General features: G+C 39.0%; 1 protein-coding gene across 1 annotated transcript in view; it reads right to left on the bottom strand.

The window, feature by feature from the left end:
• Window positions 1-2,838: 2,838 nt before the first annotated feature.
• PALMD (palmdelphin) overlaps window positions 2,839-21,870 on the bottom strand; it is a 30,628-nt gene continuing 11,596 nt past the window's right edge. The window contains exons 4-9 of the mRNA XM_041421253.1: window positions 16,821-16,951; window positions 11,522-11,636; window positions 10,622-10,655; window positions 10,415-10,525; window positions 8,619-9,716; window positions 2,839-4,464 (exon numbers count right to left, since the gene is read on the bottom strand). Of these exons, the coding sequence (XP_041277187.1) occupies window positions 4,421-4,464; window positions 8,619-9,716; window positions 10,415-10,525; window positions 10,622-10,655; window positions 11,522-11,636; window positions 16,821-16,951 (1,533 nt within the window). The 3' untranslated portion in view covers window positions 2,839-4,420. The remainder of the gene's footprint in view (window positions 4,465-8,618; window positions 9,717-10,414; window positions 10,526-10,621; window positions 10,656-11,521; window positions 11,637-16,820; window positions 16,952-21,870) is intronic.

The following is a 21,870-nucleotide window of genomic DNA, read 5'->3' as shown; positions in this document are numbered from 1 at the left end:
TGGCCAGCTCTAAAACACTTGTAGGTGTGGGCCAGGTGGTGGTTCTGCTCAGTTACCAAAGCTGTCTGGTTCTGCCTCTTCTTCCACCTTGCCAAGTCCGTGGTGCAGCCTGTTGCATGGACAGGTAATACTCAGGAAGCTACATGTTTGTTTTTTTTTTTTTAGTCAGTGATCTTTTTTGGCTGCTCAGGTATCTGATTTAGCCATAAGGACATTTATGGACATTTATGGAGCTGGGATTAATCCCTTTGTCAGCAGCAGCTGACTGCAAGTGTGTCCAAGTTGAATCATCTCCCTTAGGAAAGTCATGTGCCGGGTGGGACAGGGGGGCTACGAAGAAATGAGTCACAACCCAGGCTGAAGGACAAGAAGCATGGGGCCAACTGGGTGGGTGTGAGGTTTTTTTTACAGAAGTCTGATCTCAAAAAGCCTGGGAATCTCAGGCTCATATAGTGCTAAAGTTTTTTGGGACTCTTTCATCTACTGTGAATTTAATGTAGAAAAAACACTCAACCTAGACATGATTATTGGCTTTTTAAGTTAAGGTTAATGCCAGATTCTTTCTATCATAGTTGTACTGAGGGTTGTTTCCTTTACATGTGACAATGAACATGGGTTTTAAAACATGAATGTAAATATCTCAATAAAAGTTCTTGTCCCTTTTAGTAATGTGAAAATGCTGTCAAAAGGAAATTAGAAAAGTCTTGCCTAGTAGCAAAATCGATTGTCTGGTTTTTGTAAATGTTGTTTTATAAATTACAGCTATGTAAATCCTTCCTGGAGAAACTATTATTGAAATTGAATGTTAAAAAAAGTTTCACTTTTTTTTTTTTAAGCAGTTTCTTTTCCTCAAGAAGAAAAAAAGTTTCCTTGTTCCACATCTAATACAACTTTTAAATTGGCAAAATATTCTGTTGTTCTGGATAAATTTTTTCTTCCCACTGCTTGCAGTATTGTCTAGTTTCTTATGGGAGCCTTATGTACAGTATTGTAACTTAATTGATTGAAAGACTTGCTTATTTTACATAGTTTATGTTCACACCACTGCTCCTGCCCTTTTCCTGCATAACTAGTAAGAGGAAATAATATGTCATTGTATTCCAATATCTTCCAAAGTTTTTTGTGTACTCCTTTGAAAAAAATCTCTGGAAGGGTTTGATATTGGCAGGAAAACAGATGACAGGAAGACATTTGTGATTAGTCTCACAAGCAGTTTACTGTTTTGATTTTTTAGGTGCAGCCTCCAAATACTCGTTATCTGCTCTTGGCTTAGCTACAAATCATATTCTTTGCCTGTGCTTTGAACAAAAAATTACTTGGTGCAAATGTAATGGAGTTCACAGCTACTTTGTTTTGCTTTAAGTTAGTTGACGTTTCAGGCTGCAGCACAATCCAGGGAAGGTGTATTTAAATTCTCCTTCTTACACTGAGTGCTGCATCGTTTTCTGTTTTGTCAAAAATCCCAAGGTGGGGAGACGTCCATCTCCGTGTAATAATGGCCATGTGTTTCCTTTAGCCAGGGAAGGCTGAGGAGGAGAGCTTGCCTGCTTTGTGTTCCGTCGGTTCCTAACGCTACGTGGCGCCCTTGTTCAAATAACAGCACTTCTGCTTTGCTTGCTTGCTGCAGCCTGTCCGTGAGAGGTTGGCATGGAAAGGTTTTCCAAAATAGGAAGTGTTCCTAAATGAACTACTTAGAAAAAGTTTCAGAAACTCAGTCTTTAAATTCAAGCCATCTCATACAGATAGACATTCTGGAATGGGTGTTTGATTGCTATCTATTACTAAACTTTTGTTTGAGCAGATATGGATGGTTTTCTTTTGTCATGTGGGTATATCCTTGTCCAGACAACAGAAGATGAGCAGCAGTCACCAAGCAAAAACTGCAGTATTCTGCATTTCTATGCAGAAGTTAATACCTCAGTGGTTTTAGAACTTTGGTGCAGGCTGAAGTAAGAAGAGTCCAAGTGGATGGAAGAGTGGTTAATAGGGATGATCTGCTAGTAGGTCTGAGAAATTCTTTGTGCACATAAATCTCATTCTGACTTCTCTAAGGGATTTGTGTGAAGGTGGAAACTGTTGCACTTACCTGCGTAAGTGGCACAGCAGAGCTGGCACAGGGCATATTCTTCAGAACATGCTTGGAGCCACCTGTTTGAATTCATACCTGACCTAGTTCAACCACTGTCTAGCTTCTGCTGGTCTTCCTTGTGCTGTGCAAAAGTGACTTCACATAATGTAAACCACAAAACTGCATCACTGAAACAGCTGTTTGTGACAATCATCCCACACAAAGGATACAGCACTTTAGAAGGATTGCAGCTTCAGCTTTGCTTCAGAGAGACTTTTGTGTTGTGGGGCTTTAGAAATCACTTGGCTTAATGATGAATTAGAGCTTTGCATGGCATCTCTACTGACATTTGAAAAGATAATTTGCCACCTTGTATTTCTGTCCTTATTGATAAAGGATGCAGGAAAGCTCTGGGGCTGTAGCACTCAGATGATGAACTTTCCTACTTTCCAGAAGCACAAAATTTTCCAGTCTTTCCTTTAAACTACTTTGACTAGTATTTTGGTGATAGTCGCTCCCTTTTCCATATTCTTTAAGTTTAATAGTACAGGTTTTTGGGGGAGTAGAGGATGAGTGTCCATAGCTCTCTGCTTCTGTTACAAAAATTGTTTGTGACTGCTTTGTGTCACTCACCTGCTCTCATTTTTTAGTGTATCCTTAAGAGTTGAGGCTGAAACCTTCTGCTTTCACAACCAGCAAATAACAGAAGAAGCATAAGGAAAAAACCCACTATAAAACAACAACAAACAAGAGGATAGACATAGAGGAAGTGTACTGTAATAAAATTTATTTATTCTCATTTACTATTCCACTCTCCAGGTAACCATTTGTGACAAGTCTTAAAGTTTGAGATTATTACCCACATCAGACTGGGAGTCACCAAATGTTTAGAGGCGACAAATCAGTCAATTACTACCATCGTGCCCCAGTATGAGGTAGTAACTTCAGTTTCCTGCTTTGGAAAGAATACCAGCAAAAAAATGATAGTTTTTTTTTGTTTGTTTGTTTGTTTTTACTGGTGCATAATTAGAGTCAGCTATACCAGAATAACACAACATGAGCTTTATCTGTTTAGTGTTACAAATGAGGCTAAGACCTAGTGAATTAAATCTGTTGCACTGATTTGAGTATAATGGTGTAGTGTGCTATGAGGCACTTTTTCTCCCCAGGAACTATGTACTGGAAAATGTGACTTGGATGTGATTTCTCTAGGTGTGATTGAACCTGCTTTTAGGGCCCTTATTTCCTCTACCATGTGGAAAGAATTAACCTGATTTTTGGTGGGAGCCTTGAAACTTGCTGGAGAACTGTGCCCAGAAGTGTCTGCACCTGTAACAGGTCTTTGTATTCAGCTGCAGGACAAGCTACTGACAACTCAACATTTCTGGTGGGAGGCTTGCCTGATTTTAGCTCCCCAGCCCACTGAAACCTAAACAGTATGGCTGTTGGAGTCCTTTTCTGTTGTTGGGGGGTTTTTGTTTGTTTGTTTTGATTGGGTTTTGGTTTGTTTGGTTTTTTTGATGGACAGCACTGCCTGTCTGGCAACAAGTTTCTTGGAAAAGCAGAGCTTTCTCAGCAGGCTGGGAGGTGAAAACATGCTCAGGAGGTCAGGCTGTTCATATTATTATGCATAGGATTGATCTGTGAGGTTGTGGGTGGGCAGCGTGTTTGTGGGATGGTGAAGAGAGCAGGGTGTGAGGATGGCTACACTGTCATATGTAACATAGAAGGGTGAATGGACCGTGGAGGTCTGGAAGGGATCTAAATATTTAAATATGCTGGTTTAATTATTTTTTGTTTGTTGTGGTATCACTTAAAAAGGAATGCTTTACATTTCATCCAAGGCAGTATAATTGGTAAGCATGTTTTATATTTACATTTCTTCCTGCTCCTCTCTCACACTTTGCTTTTTATTAACCAATGCTTTTAGGAAAAGAATGCTGGAACAGCATTTTCAGTCAAAGTCGGATAGATTGGCACACTTTAATGTGAAACAATGTCCCATGAAGTTCCATGGAGATAGATGTTTATCTGCTCTGTGTATACAGCAACAGCATATTTCTGATTATGAGAACAGGTATGCACATGTCTTCATACTTGTATATACACCGCATTTATGGCCTTAGGTAGCTTCCCACTACTTTAAACAAAATCCAGCATGAGATATGTGTGCATGTGGCAGTTGGTCAAATCTGAAAGTCTTAAAGTCCATTGCATTATGCGGAGGGCAAAACAGCCCATGAAACAGAGTAGCAAAACAAGCATTATGATCCAGAAAAAGTATGTGGAAGAAAGTCTTCTTAGCTTTATCTGCTTTGAGTGGTAAATTTTACTTCCATGTCATTACAGCTGTTAAAGGACTTTTTTCCCCAGCTTTGCCATTCTCATCCTCAGAGCTGCAAAAATAAACAAAGCCATTGCATTTTAAGTCTTTCTTTCTATTTCTGAAGCAAAATCCCCTTATTTAGAAAAATGAAGAATACACATACCTCCAGCAGTTAATCCAGCAGAATAAGCATTGTTTTAGTGTTACAGAAAGAAATCAGTAGAAGGTGTTAGTTCTGGTAATTTTACAATAAAGTGAGTATATTTAGAAATTACTCCATAATTTCTATTTAAAAATTAGCACAGCTACCTTCTATTTTGTCTCTGTTACCTTCACTAACACATTACACAGAGTTGGTTTTGCCCTTGACTGGATGCTGACAGATTAAAAGGACACGTGAATAATTAAACAAACTCTTTGTTTAAACTGAACTCCTCGGTGGGAGCTGTAACTGTTTGAAAACGTTTTCCTTTTATGTGATGCTCAGAGAAAACTTTCCTTTTTTCCCAGTGTTGTGAGTCAGAGTGGGACTTAGTCATGTTCCTGATTTCTGATGCGGTAACAGCACCTGTATAAACATCAGTATGGCTATTGTCTGTATCTGGGTGTAGTGGGGGTAAGTTTGAAAGGGACAGCAAAAGGCCAATGATTTATTGTTAAGGTTATTTTTAGAACAGCAATATAATGCTGTTGTTTGATATGTAAAAGCCTTCCCCCAGCACATTGTTGATCTGAGAATGCAACAGGAATAATCTCCATTACTCTGACTTGCTAGTTTGAAGAGTCACCAAAAATAGCGTGTCTCATTCCTGCACCCTGCATGTGTCTCTGTGCTGGGACACGAGGGGTCAAAGCAGCTGTTTACTTGATTTACACATGGCAGCAAGTGTCCAACTCAAGTTATGTTTTGAATGCTGAAGTTGATGCAAACCATAGAAGCATCTGAGTGTAACTTTATATCATAGAGCCACTGATGTTAACCTTAGCTCTTACAAAGACACTGTGTACTTTTTACAGGCTGAGGAATTCTGAAGGATTGAAGCCCTGGTCATGGTTCGAGAACAATCAGTTTGATGCCTAGCTTCTAGCCCATAGTCTGGTTTTGTCTTGCTCTGTACATTACAAGAACAGGTGGTGTGCATGAATCTTCATTAAAAAGGATTTTTGTCTTTTACTTTCTTCAACAGAAATTGAGCTCTCTCCATTGTGTTTTTTGAAGGTTGCAATGCTTCCAGTGGTAGGCAAAAAATAGCTCATCTAGACTAGCTAGCTGCCAAAAGCCTTGGACCTTCGTGTCCCATGAGAGCCTGTTCCAAACTGTCAGTATGTTTTGCTGCTTATTCAGCTTTAGCTTTGCATTTCCTTATTCGTTTCACCATGTCTCGCCTTTGTTCCTTTCCAAGGACTTTTCATTTCTCTAATGAGTATTGCATCTTGAAAACATTTGCACTTGAATCAATTTGCCTGAAATTTGAAGAGGAAAATAAGCCCTAATAATGCAAATACGGGTGTACTAATTATAGTGTTGTCATCCTTTTCTCTGTATCTCTGCCCTCTGGTTTTCTGAGGGCACATACTTTGAGATATTGGTGAAAAAAGGAGCTTGTGGGTGAAAGAAAATTGCTGCTATATGGAAAGAAGTATGCCCTACATCTTTGTAAGATTGTGGGCATGAAAAGCTCCTAATTTAATCTGATCTGCCTCTATATAGATTGGCACATGGAACAATGTCTCTGCTTCTTTGTCCTTGGCCATTGCTAACTAATTCAGTAACTTGTTCTGAAGGTTCATTTCTTTCCTAAAGAAAAATTGTTACATAAGTGGCCATCATGCTGGTCTGTCCTGTGCTTCTTTGTTTTCCATTGTCTTTGAGTCCTCAGTGCTTGTTTAATGTTTAAATGCTGCAAGCTTCCCAAAGCTTCATTTTCCAAGAGGATTTGTTTTTCTGTTTTACTGTTCTGTTTAGTAATGAATGATGAGCTACCAAAAATAATTGGCTCCACTCTTTTCTCTAGTGGCATTTAGGGTGAACCTGCTAGGGTGGGCATCAATGACTGCTTTGAAAACAATATATTTCTCTAAGAAACAGCTCTGTATAATTACATTGTTGTAGATCGAGAGGCTTTCCTTGTTTTGTTTCTCTTTTAGAAGTCTCAGTATGATTATAGGGCTGCTTGGGAAAGATTGAGTCACTTCCTGCCTTTTTCCACTGATCAAAAATGTCCTAGGGAGTGGCAATAAATAAGTGGAGGGCTAAAGAGTGTGGCTTAGCTCCAAATTCTACTAGGCATGAAGTTACTCACTTGGAGGCAGTGCTGACTGGGGGAATTTTTGAGGCAATTGCCAAACTGTTTTTAATTTTGCTGGGATCCATTTTTCCCAGTTGGCCATTTTCTTATTGGTGGAATAGTTATAAGTAAATGGTTGAGAACAATTACAGATTTACAGGACAGATTGTCAAATATCTTTGCTATATTTGTGCTTAGTCCCCTTTCCTGAAAGTCAGTATTTTTTTATTAACCTCAAGAGAGAACCCAGATTGTTGAAGTGTCTGAGTGGAAGGGGAAAAATGTAAAAATTTCAGATGCGTCTCCTGAGAGACAAAAATAAGTGGGTGTTGGTACAGATAAGGGTGCTCAGCTAACATCTCATGGCCTGTATATGGCCCACCTGGATGGTACTGTCAGCTTGTACTTACTACTTGGACAACTCTTTCCCAGGATAGTTTCAGGAGCATTTGCTCAGCAGGCTGTAGGATGAATGACCTGTTTCAGTAGAAACCTGCTGGTGGGTGGATGAGTGTCCCTTCTCCATTATCTTATACTTATGTGATGGGGGGAATTAAGAAACCATCTCCAAAATATAATGGGCTGGAGCAGCTTCTGGAGTGCTTTATCTTACCACTACTAACTACTTCTGCTTCCAGTTGCTGATATAAAAGCTCCTGGCAGCACCCCTTGGTGCTGGAGAACAGAGGGAAGTACACAGATGGCAGAATGGGTGCTTGAGGAAAGCAAAGGTAATGGAAAAGTGTAATGGCCTTATTGATCAGAAAGGATGGGCAGCACTGCTGGAATATTTCTGGCTTTTGTGTGCATCACTCCATGATGATGGTACTCTTAAAAACTGAGAGCCTTGCTTACTGAACAGTTCTTCCCAACCGCTGCCTACTGATGCAAAAATACTTGAAAGTTCTTACATGATCCAAAGATCATTCTCTCTCCTGGCTTTACATGTAGGGTAAAGAATTCCTGGGCTGTCAATTCAGCTTTAGCCAGGGTCTAAACTTACATTTTTCCTGCAAATTCTCTGGAGGAGAGAATGTGGCATGAGGACCCCTGATCTTCCTATAATTCAACCAGTGTTCTTTCCTTCAAGTGGAATGTGGCTAATCTGCAATCTGCTGCTCTGTAAGCATATTTAAATGGAGTCTAATTGTATGTATTAAAGTGCAACGTAATCATAAAGAAGAGTTTTCTATGTTTCTGGAAGATTTTGCCATTGCTTTCAAGCTTTTATAATAAAAACTTTTTAGTAAGAAATAGATACTATATGTATTAATAGAATATAAAAGTTATTAAAAAATAACTCTGTGGACTACTGAACTAACTGCATAGTGATGAAAACTGTTTCATTATCTTTCAGAAGCTATAAAAATGTCTAGCTCAAGTTAAAGGAAAAATGATAAAACTTGCATAAACACTATCAAGACAATGTTGGCAATGTTGATTCCTTAAAAATACAAAGTAAAGCTGATTATTAAGCAGTCTTTCTTATTTAAGGAGTAACTTGGATGGTCTAGGAAGTAGTTGGAATGCAGACAGGTAGAAAAACATGCCAGTGAGGGAGGAGGAATTGTTAAGTAGCAATGCTGTTAGTTACCTGCAAGAAATGAAAACTAATTTTGCTAATTTTGGTAGCATTAATGGAACTTGAAAGAGAACCACTTTCAATCTTTCAAGGTTACAGGAATGGAATTTCTGTTAGTTTATTTTTCAAAATTTGATATGGTAACTAGTGCATTGCTGAAGACAAAATAATTCAACAGATCCAAAATATAGATTGGTATTTGTTAACAAACAAGAGCAAAAAAATATTATTAATAGTATATTAGTCTGAAACAATCCAAACAATATCAGAAGTGATACAGTTGCCAGCAAATGAGAGCAATATCAAGTTGCTACATGAGCGAGCAGCAGTGACATGATTTTCCTTTTCTGTTACCTGTTAGTGAGGGATCTTCTGTACCATCTCCAGACATCTGGCTGTGAAGATGAGCATGGTGTGTCGGTGAGCTTAAGCGTTCCTCTTGTTCTTGCAGGGAGATGGAGTTTTTGTGGGGTACCTTGTTCAGGCTTGGACCCAGACTGCTCACAGGGTTTGTCTGTTGGGCTTCTGTGGTTTTCCTGTTTGGTGGCTGGTAAACTTGACTGTAATGGCCTACGGGATGATATGCTGGTTTCTCAGATTTGCTGTCGTCTTCATCCTCGTCATCAATGATGACCAGTTCTGCACGGATAACCCCATCGTACGGGGCCAGCTTCTGGTTTGCTTCTGCGTCGTCATCGTCAACGCGCTGGTAACCCATGAAAACCATCGTTACAGGTTCGGATTCATCCACGTAGCAAGGTACAGCCTGCACAATGTTGTACCGAACATCTTCCTCCTCCTGAGGTGCAGGGGATGCTGCGTTAGCGTGACAGGGATTTAAAAACCTTGTCTCACTATGGTTTTCCCTTGTATCCTGGTAAGGTTTTAATTCCTCATGTGCAGCATTTCTTTCTTCGTTATGAATCATCCTGTTGTCAGGATTAGTGTGCACTTTCTTCTCTGTATGAGAAATTACTGGAGACGGAGACTTTGGTTGTATTACCTTTGGAAGATCAAGGCCATTCTCTTTATTTTGCTGAATAAAGGGCTCTGTTTTGGAGGAGAACCCTGTCTGATGATTGCTAAATCCATTCATCTCTCTTTTGTCAGTGCCTTCCGGTTTTGGTCCTGGGACTAATTTGTCTTTCTGAGGAGTAACTGGCCTGCAGAATTTGTTTGCAAAGACAGGTTCATGGTACTCTGTGGGAGACTGAGAATTTTTTTCAGTTGCCTGCCGTAGCAGGTCTTCCACTTCCACAGGAGCAAGTTCATCCATCCCATTTTGTGTTGTGGTCCCATTTGAGGACACTGCATAGACTGACTTCCTGCCATCATCATAGACTTTAATTCCTGTCTCTTTAAACTCCTTTGAGGGAAGAGGTATTGTTGATAACACTGTGTTTTCTCCAGTCTTCATGTCTTTTTCAACCTTAATTTCCATGGCAAACAATGCTGTTGAAAGAAACAAGTGCTTAAACTGGTAATGCAGTAGTTGCAAGAAATATAGGACTTCTGACAGTGATAGAGAACAACTGTCAGAATAAATTATTAAATATGTGAAATTATCACATACACAACTCTTATATTAGATTCTCCTTTTGGATGTCCTCTTTTATCCTGTGGAAAAAATAGTTTCATTCTGTGAGGAAGAATCAGCTGTTGAGACAGTTTGCATTACATGATAGACTGAGAAATCCAGATTTAACCTTGGCCCCTGGCGTTATGCTGGGCAATAGCAGCTGAAGAGCTGCACGTGCTGCAATGCCAGAGAGTCTTGGGCACTCTGAAAGGCTGGGAGGCTTTGTAGTAGTTGGGAAATAGCCTGACTACTGCTGGCTACCCAACAGCTGTAAGTGCAGATAGAAAATGTGAAATGAATGATATGAAGGGAGTCTGCACTTAGTTGTGACAGGCAGGAAAATGAAGTGCTGGAAAGAAGTGTCAGTGGTGAAAAGAGTTATTCCCAGTGGCACATACTTTACACTACTGTCTCACCTCTCAGTTTTGATGACCTAACTGGTAACACAGCTTAAATGAGAACTAATGTCTCATATCTGTGATGTCTATTCTTTGCTTAAAGTGTATTAGATTCAATATATAGGAAGCTTTTATACATATTGACACCTTCTGGAGTTACTAATAAGCAGTACCTTTTCTCTTTTCTTCATCATCTGTGTCAGCATGTGCTGTACTTCTCAGTGCAGAAGGTCTGAAATGCTTGGGGAGGTCAGGGATGCTGGCATATATGTAGTCTGCTGCCTCTGAGTAAAGAAGATCCACAGATCCACAAAGCATTAGTATGTTTTAACTTACTTCTACAAGAACCTTTTAAAAAATATTCTTTTGACTAAACGTACCTTTTTCAAATCCAGCTTTTTCAGTCTTCACAGACTAGGTGGGAAAGAGAACCATTAACAATAAATGTGATAGTTACTTTTAAGATATTAACTAGACAGTGCTTTGGTTTCCCTGATAGTTTTAACCTTTTGTGTGCATAGCTTCATACAGAGAAGGGGCTAAAAGTGAAATGTGCTCAGTTGGAGCATGGAAAGTGAGAGTGAAATTTCTGCAGTCTTTTGCCACTATGATTCCAAGTCACACAGGGAAGGACAAAAATATTATGAAGTGTTAAACAGTGACCTAGCCTCCCACTGTGGCCCAACCTGGTTGGCGTCAAAGGTTTTTTACGGGTCCTACTTTGGCTTTCGAGTTTTACTGATCTCCCTGTGTAGCTTCAGAGAATGTGTGCATGTATGTAAGAACAGCTGGAGAACTGAAGTTTGGTTCTTCACTGTATTTTTTGAGATGATTTAAGATGATTTAAAAATATTAAAATGACCTTTTGACAAAGACTAATGGCTGATAACACTAACATACATCATAATCTCTGTCAGGGGCTTGGTGGAGAGAATGATGCAGTTCAGCTGGGCACATCACCTGAAGGAGCATGAATAGACCAGCCTCCAAACCTGGTCTGTACCTGGTGTGTCTGTCTCTGGCTGAGATGCAAGGCTGCTGTTTTTAGAGATGTACTGTAGATGAGTAAAGATAGGAATTGCTCCCTCACCCCCATAAGTAAGCAAATGGAGCCATATGGGCACTTAAAGAAATGTAACACCTTGACCCCTCCATATATGGACTGTTGTCACTTCAGACAAAAGCTCATGACCACTCATGGGATCCCAGCTAGTTCCCCTTTCCCTGGATATGATGATATTGAGTAAGAAATTCTATTTCTGGAATAATATAGCACTAACCTTTATTATATCTTCTGTTGTTTTCTCAACAGACTTCAGTTTCTTTAGAATTGCTTCTTCCTTAGCTGAGACTTCCATTTCTTGTCTTTCCAGAGCCTCAATTTCCTTCTCCAGTCTGCAACCACAGTTGCATTTGATTTAATATCAGGCAGAGAACAACACTGTTTAGTTGATGCATTGGGAATATGGACATTAGTAGAGATGGTTCTAAGTATCTTGACAAATTTTGCTCTTATATGAGATCAACTTATGGTTTCACACACATTGGGAAAAAGGTGTGAAATAGTATTTTCATTTAAAAAGAAAAAACCCCAAACCCAACAACAAACAAAGCCTTCCACATTTAAACATGAACTATTTTGCCAGTTAGGACTTGGCTGATGGGTTAACTATTTTGTTTTAAAAACCTTTATTGTTATGTAAAAGGAATATTGAGGCTCAGAAGTAATAATATCTTTTGGGCTATTGACACTTGCTGTAAGTTGGTATGTTGCAGCTCCCTTCCCTGCCCTTCTTATGTGTTAAGTCTATGTTGTATGGTTTCTTGCATATTAAAGCTGAGTACAATGATTAAGTATCTTTTTTCCTGATAAGAGTTTTCCTTTTATTCGTGTATGGAAAACACTTCTAGACAGAAAGTCCTAGATAAAAAATTGAATCTCTGTGTCAGAGAGGGAGAAAGAACACTGCTAAAGTAAAGTATCTTGGTCAATTTTTTCTCTGAGTAAGGCAATGACTTAAGCGGGTGTCCTGTTTCCTATTTTTTATTCTTTCTGATCAAGACTACTCTGTTCTGAATAAGGGCATATTTGTTGGGTTTTAGATGGAATTTACCTTATCAGCTGAGTGGCTGGTAAGTCAATTCTCCATGAAGATCTAGAATCCAACTCCAGATTTAACTCTTAAGTGAGACTGAACTGAATGTCTTATGCTGTAGGTTACTGCTGTATAACTTTAGTCTCCTGGTTCTTTTAAAAAGAACTTCTTTTAACTTTAAGGAGAAAAAAGGAAATTACAAAAGCTTCCATATTTGAGTGAAATATGCCTTCTATTTTTTTTTAGTCCATGCTGGAAATCAATGACTGTAGACCTAAGGCAGCTGCAACTGAGAGCAGTCAGACTAGTTACAACTAGATGATCTGACACCAAGTTACAGACAGGGTTATAGAAGTGTTGGCCTATAACCCTGAGGGAAAGAAGTGTTGGATTTTTGTATTTTGACTTCTTTGCTGTGTGCTAGAATTCACAATATTACACCAACTCACCCAGAATGGTTAAAGTCTGTCATCATTTTAAAGTAATCAATCTAGAAAAGCTGAATGCAGTTTGACGGATTAGCATTATTGATTTCCTTCTGTGTGGCTGAGGAAACTGAATTACCATTATAGCTCTTGCCCTATTTAAAATCAGATATGTGGAGCTACACTAACAGGCTGTTATGTGGACTTTTATCTGTTGGTGACAACGTCTCTTTTTTGATATACAAAGGTATCACAGGCCTCGGAACAGGTATGGGAAAAAAAACCCTTCAGGATGAAAGTAAAAGCTAAAAAAATATTTAAAAGCTGCTCACACTTTGGACCTGAGCTCTGCAAGATGGCATTAGAACCCTGATCAAAGGTATTGATTACACTGCTAGTATTTAAAAAATTTTTCAAGGGGGATGAATATTTTTGGGCAGCTATAAAAGACAGTAATGACCATGTGCCATATTTTTGCACTTCTTAAGGAACAGTCTTTGTTTAATATATTATTTTATTTTTATTGATATGTTTTATTCTTAGATGAGACTTGATCACAATATTCTCATAATTTGAAAATTATTAAAAAATCACAGAAGCATAATGAGCTGAAAAATTATTAACATATACTGTGGATTTATTTCAGTCTTGGCTCTAAGCACCCCTAGACATGCAGGTGTAAGAAGAGGAGGAAAAATCTTTGAGATGCTTGAAAAAAGGGAGGTGGGGAAAAAGAGAAAACACAACCCCAAATAAATAAAAAATTATAAATAACTATATTTATAATAACTATAACTAATATTTATAATAACTGGGTGATCAAGAAACAAATTGCAGTTTATATTATACATACCAACACCCACTTTTTATGGTAATTAAGAGACCTGACTCAATAGTCAGTGGGTTTAGAGAGAAATTCTCATAGCCATGTAACGGGAATTGCATCTGGACTCTAAGTACCTCTTTTGCACTTATACTCTCAACAGATTTTATGGTTCAATTTCAGAGTGTGTTGTGAGTGTGCACTTTGGAATTTGTGGAAAGAAAACTTCTGAGATGGAATTTGTATAGTTCAAAGAAATTGAAGCCCTTATAACATCATGCAGTTGCAAAGTTAGGTCAGGGTCTTTCTGGTGTGTTTAAATGTTTAGAAACTTCTAAGTCAATCACATTTTTATGAAGTTATATCCTAGTTTGTCTTGAAAGGGTCTAGCAACTATTCTAGCATTTATATGAAACCATCTTTTGTACAGTGCTGCATTTTTTAGGCAAGAAATGGAAGTATGACACAGCTACTGTATTAAAACAATCCTTTGAATATTTGTCCTCCTTTCAAGTAGCACTGATTATTTGAGAGGGGGAAATAAGTAGTATAGAGGTGTGGATGAGAGAAGAATCCTTAGAAGTCAAGACACTAATTGAAAGGTTTCTCTGCCAAAGTAGCAGCTGAATTAAGAAAATCTATGGAGATTGCCTGGATGCTGCTGGCCACCAGCTGATCTGCTGCAGTTGGCATCACTACCACCCCGGGGAAAAATAAATGGCTTGAGAATGAAAAGCAGAAAGGAAGATACCACCGTGAAGAATTCTAGACTGAGGGGAAAAGGCAGTTTAGCAAGCTCTCACGGGTTTTGAGGTGAGTCAAATGCTTTAGCAGCCCTCTAGTGTAGCCTTGAGTCTGCTTTCATGCATCATATTACAAGCAATTGAATAGACCTTAGTTGTTTTGCATTTTTAAATATGTTGTTTAGCAACTAATTCCATCAAGAATGAGTCTTGTTAGCTGAAGATTAAGTGAGAAAACAGGACTCTTAATTCTTCATTCAGCCTGTACCCTGACCAAGGATGTGCTCACTTGGTTCACTGATGTTTCCAACATATACAGAGGGTAAATGGGACAGACAGTGTAAATGCAATTTTTTGTCTGTAACAAAAGCATTCAACCATTTGTCTCCAAAGTGGCTCAGGCTGCTTGCTATTTTCTGTTTTGTCATTGATACAAAGAATGGAACTTCTCCCTTTTATAAAAAAAAAAAAAGCTCAAATCTGAACTGATTAGCAGACATATACCACTCAATTTGACACTCAAAGAATGTTTCAAAACAGAGATCCCATTTAGGAAGTTGATGGCAAGGCACATGCCACTACTATAAATAATTTGCCAACAATTGCAATAATCCTTTCAGCAGAAAGAAGAAAAAAAGGCTTGTCTAAGGGTAATCAAAGAGTCTTTGAAGTGATTCATAATTTTTTTAACAGAAGAAAAAACACACACAGAATAATCAACAGAGTGAACTGAATATCTCCAAATCAAGTGAGTTTTAATAGTCATATGCTTAGAAGAAAGAATTCTACTGAGCCTCTCAGTTTATTTCTACTGTATGCTGTGTCTACATGATCAGTTTAGCAATGTTTGATTTACAGGGCAGGTCAAAGGTCAGACAGTCTTTTGTTAGCTTTGGTGATAACTGTGGTTTAGCAAAAGCACTGTGCAAGAACTGTATGATGCATATTTTATATTTATTAGTGGACTTTATTCCTAGGTTTCTGTATCACTGCTGGCTGGTTTGAAATGGGCCTGGGTGTGTATAAACAAGATGTAATGCTATTTAGAAGGCAATGTGGTTGTTTTTTTTAGCCCTTGCTAAACATTTATTAGGGAGTGGTAGGAAATTTAATTTATAGTAAAAAATGTGAATAAACCTTCCTAAATTCTTAGCTCAGGCTTTGCTCACAGTCAGCAGGACTTAGAATCTAATCTTTCCTCTCACTGCTTAGAGAAGGGCTGTACTTCCAGTGGTCTGATGGGGAAATGCTTGCTCAGCACCATTTCCTTGTTGCTCCTTAGCCCATTCTAGCCCTAGATGCTGTTCTTTTCTGTCACTCACAGTGTCTTATGGGACCCTCTTGCATGCCTTCAAAATGACAGCCTCAAGGCATGTTTTCAGGGCTTGCTGTCTGCCTCCTACCACTGCAACAATGAATCCTACAGAGGTGTGTGCAAAGATGTTCTGTAGAGAAAAGTGCTTTTGAGCAAGAAGTCACCATAATCATAGGACAAAGTAGCACTAGGCTGCTACCTGTCAGCCAAGAGAATTATTGTCTGTGTCAGAGATGGAGTGAGGAGGGAAGAGGATGGGAGATCACCAGAGGAGGTAATCCTGGTGACAGCTTTGCCAAGAGCATGTGTAGGAGGGCAGCGGAAGCAAAGTAGAGAGGAAAATGCTATTGAATTGAAATAGAGGAAGAAGCCTTGAAAAAGGATGAAACTTTCCAGAATCTAAAGGAACAGGAACATTTAATCTTTTCTGTGGGTGCTAAGGGGTAGTGCCAGTCACTATGCCTGGACCCAGGGAAGGAGCTGACTGTGTACACAGCTCTGTGGTATTTGAGAAGGGCTAACAAGGGCTAATAAGCACCTGGAACCATGTCCATGGTAAATAAGAGTCTTTCATGAGACTGTCTCTGCAGTTAAATTCTAGCCCTGTGGGACAGAGAAGCACTAGGTGATGAGATTTGTAGAAACATCTCTAATGAAAGGTCAAAAAAGACCTTTGCTATAGCAGGTTTCTGGGACCAAATTGAGCACAAAACTCATAGAAAACTGAGGATAAGTGTTACTGATGGGGCTAGGGAGCCTGTACTGTTCTGAAGTGCTGTTATGGTGAGAGTCAGGTATTAAAGGCTGTGCCAGGGCCTAGTGAAACTGGAGAACTTTCAAAATTTATTGTTATTTTAAAGTTCTGATTCAACAGTTGCTATCTTAGAGCAAGCCCCATATATTGTGGCTTACACCTACCAAATACAGCATGGAAAGAATATCTGGAATTAGAGAAACAAATACTCTGCAATATAGTTATTGTGCAGTTTGTAACATTTTGGAGTATGGAAAATTGCATTCTGTATTCTCTAATTCTGACTGACTAGAAAACATGACAAGAATTGCTTTACTCTGCATGTGTTTAGCACTTATTGATATTTCATCTCTTACAAAATAAGGTAGGATTGTAAGATGGGACCATTTTAACCCAGACACAAGGGCAGGGGTACTTCCCTACCTGAAAATGCCTTGTTCCAGCTCATAAGTCCGTTGTTGGTCCTCCTGATTCTGCTTTTGCATTTCTTCTTCTTCCTTTGGAGTCATAGAACTAAAGCCATCCAAGAGCCATTTTTCTCGCAAGACCTTTTTCTGAAGGGGAAAAATAGACAAGTAAGTGAATGCTAGAAGTTAGGGTGTTTAACAATTTGGTGTATTTGTCTTGATGCCACAGATGTCATCCACAGCACTGTGATCTATCCAGCATAAGGCAACCTGACCACAGTGAGTGCCACTGGAAGAGAAATAGTAAATTTTTGTGTTTTGAGATGGACTTAACAGCAAAACCTTTAGGAACAATATCCCATTTTATTAGTTCATCCAACAAAAATGTAGAGTATGTCAGCTGCTATCCATAACAGATTAATATGGATGAGTGGATCCAGTGGTTTGTGTGTCTTCAGTAAAGCAAACCATTTGTACAACCTTGCGTACAACAGACACATGTGAAAGGCTCCAGTGAGAAGCCCAACAGTTTGATTTCAATAGCCCTAATTTCTGGGTTCCTGGCTTTGCATAGCTTCTGGAAGGAGGTATAAAAGATGAGAAGTTTCTGTAAATATAGGAGTAAGAGATATCTAGGGAGTTAGTGATGCAATGGTACCCCTGGAAGTTAAAAGGATCTTGTGTGCTTATGATAGAGAACTCACATTTCTGCTGGTGAAGCTGTGTGGGGTAAGAGGGGCAGTGGAAAGGTGGAGCATGGGCAGGTGGTGCCTGGTTAGTGTTTCAGCAGACCTGCTGTATATTTAGAGCTGCTGTTGCAGGGGCAATCCAGAGCTTAGGTATTTAGGTCCTGACCTGGTTGGTGCCTGTGGAGTTCTTTCTGTGCATTGGTGGCTTACAAATAGCCATATTGTATGTGCACAGGTAAGTGTATCTCTCTCAGCTGAGTTTTCAAAGTCTGAAAAATACCATTGTATGCATTGATTGCTTCCTACAGCTGCTTTACACTGGAAAGGTGGTACCTGAAAGTCATCAGAGCTCTCCAAAAAACTCCTGGTAAAATAAAAAATCTTCTTACAGATAAATTCATATTTGCAGGCTGAAACTTGTAAACCATGCCAACTTTCTTGCACTCTTTTTACTCCTTTCAGTCTAACTCAGGGGTATAAATACAGTTGCTGCCTTGGGGAAGGATTTGGGACTCTTTAGAAATACTCTTTCAACAGGCAAAAAGGAGCACACATATAAAGTTTTTAATTAACAATGAATGTCCCAGTTATGATTTAGATTCCTTGAGCTGTCCAGTTTCCATATTAAGCTTTTGGTTTTCTCCCCCCACACAGTTTTGTTAATTGCAGGATGTGGATGCAGATTACATTGAATTTTGACTACTGCTGCTTGAGGCAGTGTGCCCAGCACTGCTGCATTAACCTCAGTGCTGCTTGCAGGGGCTGTTGGAATCCCTGCCTGCATCCTGTGTTGAGTCACCTCAACTGTTGCTTCCTGCACTTTTCTATTAATTGTGTACTTTCCATGAGGTTATTACTGAGGCCCAACTGGCAGAAGAATACATATGCAGGACCTTGCAGTCAAAAGCAATTTTCCACTTGACATATAATGTCATAGAAAGTGTGTCTAAAACAGGCTTGCTGAGAAGTCTGGGCACCCTGTGGTGCTTTTAATTTTTTTACTTGTAGGATGTAAGAGCAATGTTTACAGTTGCCTTTGCCTGCAGGACGGTATTCTGTCTCTCTCTACACTGGATCCTAGGACATCTTGGTAAAAACTGATGTTCTGAGGCTTGGCTCTGTCTGTAGAATCACTTTGCAGAACTACCTGACAGTTGTATTTTAGGCTCTAATGAAATGAATGCAGATTTTAGTAGGATATTTTTACATTATCTGGTAAATAGGTAGCCTGGTGTTGACACAAACACTAGATCTTAGTTACCACAAAATATTGCATTCTCAAGCTGGAGGGTACATAGTTATTAATTCCCTTTCTATCAAGCTATTTAGATTTTAATTATAAATAGGGCCTCTAGAAAAGTGACATTTTCATATTGGCTGGAACAATGTTAGTCTGGCACTTATGTCTCCAAAAATAAATTGGTAATTCCTTGTAAGATTTAGAGTGGGGCTGGCACTGTAGACCTCAGAAACCAATATAATGTATTAAAATCAACAAAAGCTTCTGTCTTTTTAGGGTTAGGGCCAAGAAAACAAACTCCCTAAATACAAGTGTAGCACAATAGTGTTATTTTTGCATGTTTCTAGAGCAGTTTGCTGCTACTCCCAACTAAATGCCATGTATTCTTTTTCATTTAATGAGCAGTTTTTGAAAGAATGACACATTGTGTAGTTTGGAAACAACCTTTGAATAAAAGATACTTTCAGGTCCGCTCCATCCAGGCAGTGGCACGAGCCAGTGCAGGAGCAGCTGCTTTGGGCCTGACAGGTTTTTTTCTGCTTCTAACATTTACTTCCATGACAAAGTGTCTCTAGCTCAGAACCAGGCTGTGCATGTGCTACAGCACTGACATGAAAGAACTTTCATTTTGCATTAGCCTCTGTGTGTTAAGGGAAAGGGATACTTGTCCACTGTGATGTGATAAAACCCTGGGAAGGGCCAGAGTGCTGGAAAGCAATCACTTTGTTTTGTGGTTCATGGTCACATCAAAAGTTCCATACAGTATCCTGCAGATTCTGTGAATAAATTACAGTGTGTGCTCCAGGTATAACTCCACTATCATCCTTAACAAGGCTAGACTAGCATTGAGAGATTCATCCTTCACTGGAAAGCAAAAGTGTCTTGGGTTTGTGGGTCTTGCTGTCCCAGGAGTAGGGCAGTTTACCTTACAGTTTTGGGAAGGCATAAAAAATTTTCATATTTTTTCACCAAAAAAAAAAAAAAAAAAAAAGTAGTTCAAGACTGTTAACTACTGACTACTGGAAGGAAGGAAGTCACTACTCGTATGTGATGAGCACCTACAAGGTAGCAGTAATGATGTTCAGGCATGTCAGAAGCCTGAAGATTAATAAACTAAACTGTGAAAGCTCTTAGGAAGTACACGCAAATCAGTACTGACTGCACTTTTCAAACAATTCTGTCTGGTCCTTTCCCTTGTTGCTTCAGTGAGAAGGACTCCAGGTAGGAGGAAGGATTAGTTGTTGGAGCATCTAGAAATACTGGATAAAATTTCTTCTGTACCCACACTAGCAGCCCCCAATACCCCTTGCAGTTCTGTGAAGCCCTATCCACAGAGGTGTATTTGCTTGCATGCCCTCCGCTTCACTTGAGAGAAGTGCACATGCAGGGAATAAAAGTTCCTTCTCCACTTCTACCAGATATCTAATATCTGTCATGATCCCTCATGTGTATTTCTAGTAAGAAGTTTACTTGGAGGCAGCAAACAAAGTAATTGGGAAGCCAGAGCATGGATTTCTATTTGCAAAAATGAAGCTAAAACTTCCTTTGTTAGGCAACAAACAAAAACATACCAAAGAAAATCTTCAGTAAAAAACAACGACAACCCCAAACGAGCCACCTTTTGATAAACCTGTTGCTAAGGGTTATAAATAGGAAGGACAAAATGAGGAACAGGATAGTGCTATCCATCTAACAAGAACATCTCTGGCAGTGAGATTTACTAACCTGCAATAATTTCCTAGGAGACAGGTGTGAGTTGTGTTAATGCATCATGGAGAACTGGATTTCACCATGCACACAGCTGGTATGTGTATAAATGGGTGGGATCAGCCTGAGTCAGTAGGGAAATGACCCCTTAATAAAATTTACTGCAGTGTTTAAATGTTTTAGAAGTCTAAATCTGTTTTAAAGCAATTCATGCACTGGATCCTTTTGTTGTTTGACTCTGTTGAAATACCTGAATTAGTCTGAAGCAAGAATGTTCATTAAGGGACAAAACTTCTGGGGTATAAAGCAAAAGATGTTAATGTACTAATGTGTTTGATATTAGGTGCCTGTCATATTCCTGAGCTGCAAAAAGTAGTCTACATTTTGTGTGCCCCAAATAACTAATGATATGTATGTATTTATACAGCATACATGTGTATGTAAGTATATATTTAAAGTATATATTTAAATGTTTGCTTGATTCTTCTTTTCCAAGTGAATAATTTCCTCAACAGATCCTTGCTTTGCTTTGTATATGCAATAGGACTGATTTAATTTAAAAGCTTTTCTTTATGATCTCTGTACGATTTCTCATAAAAGAGGCAGAGAATTCACATCCTCTGTTCTCTTCCAAAGTAAAACCGTTTCAGTAGTATTTTTCCAGGAGTGTTTTAGCCTCTCTAAAAACCTCCATAAAATTTTTTCAGAATAAGTGTGAGGTTGGTTTTTGCTTTCTTAACTTTTAAAACTCCACTGAACCTATTAATTTTAGCTATGGACATGTCCTAAGTCTGTAAGGAAAGTGCCCTAGGGCTCTGTCTGCACACAGCAGTAGTGAGGATTAGCTGGTTGTCTACAACAGATCAGTTTATCCCTCTATAAAGAAGGGCAAAAAAGTCATCTGGATTTATAGACATGGAAACTTGAAATAAAACTTTCAGTACTCGATGTAGCCATGTACCATGATGGAGGAATCACATGTTTGCTACTCAAAGGTTACAGGACTTGGAAAAGATATTCCCCTTCCTTTTAGACAAGATGTTCCACAAAGGGCCAAGCCTGTCCTTGGAGTAACTAGCTTCCAATAAAACCTGGGCATAGCTGTGGGTTGGCTTGCCTGGCCCAGTGAACTAGTTTATAGTGGCTTTTCATTCTTTTGGCTTGACAAAAAAGAAAAGGGTGGATGAAACTCAGGGTCTGGTGTCTGTTTTGAAGAGGAGTGTTTTAAATATGCTTCTCTCACATTCGCTGGAGGAGACGCACCACGCTCCTGGTGTTAGATTCAATATATCTTTCTTGAGACTGTTTATCTGCTCACATAATGAAAAGAATATGTAAAATACCAAGTCTTGCATATTTCTAGAGGCATAGATTTTGTCTCATCTCTCTAAATGACATGCACTGCCAAACTGCTATAAGCATTTTAAGAA

Source organism: Onychostruthus taczanowskii, unplaced genomic scaffold (assembly GCF_017590055.1).
Source record: "Onychostruthus taczanowskii isolate IOZ18803 unplaced genomic scaffold, ASM1759005v1 scaffold7, whole genome shotgun sequence".
NCBI classification, from domain to species: Eukaryota; Metazoa; Chordata; class Aves; order Passeriformes; family Passeridae; genus Onychostruthus; species Onychostruthus taczanowskii.
Note: the sequence above shows the minus strand (reverse complement) of the source record. Positions and strands in the feature narration are given on the sequence as shown.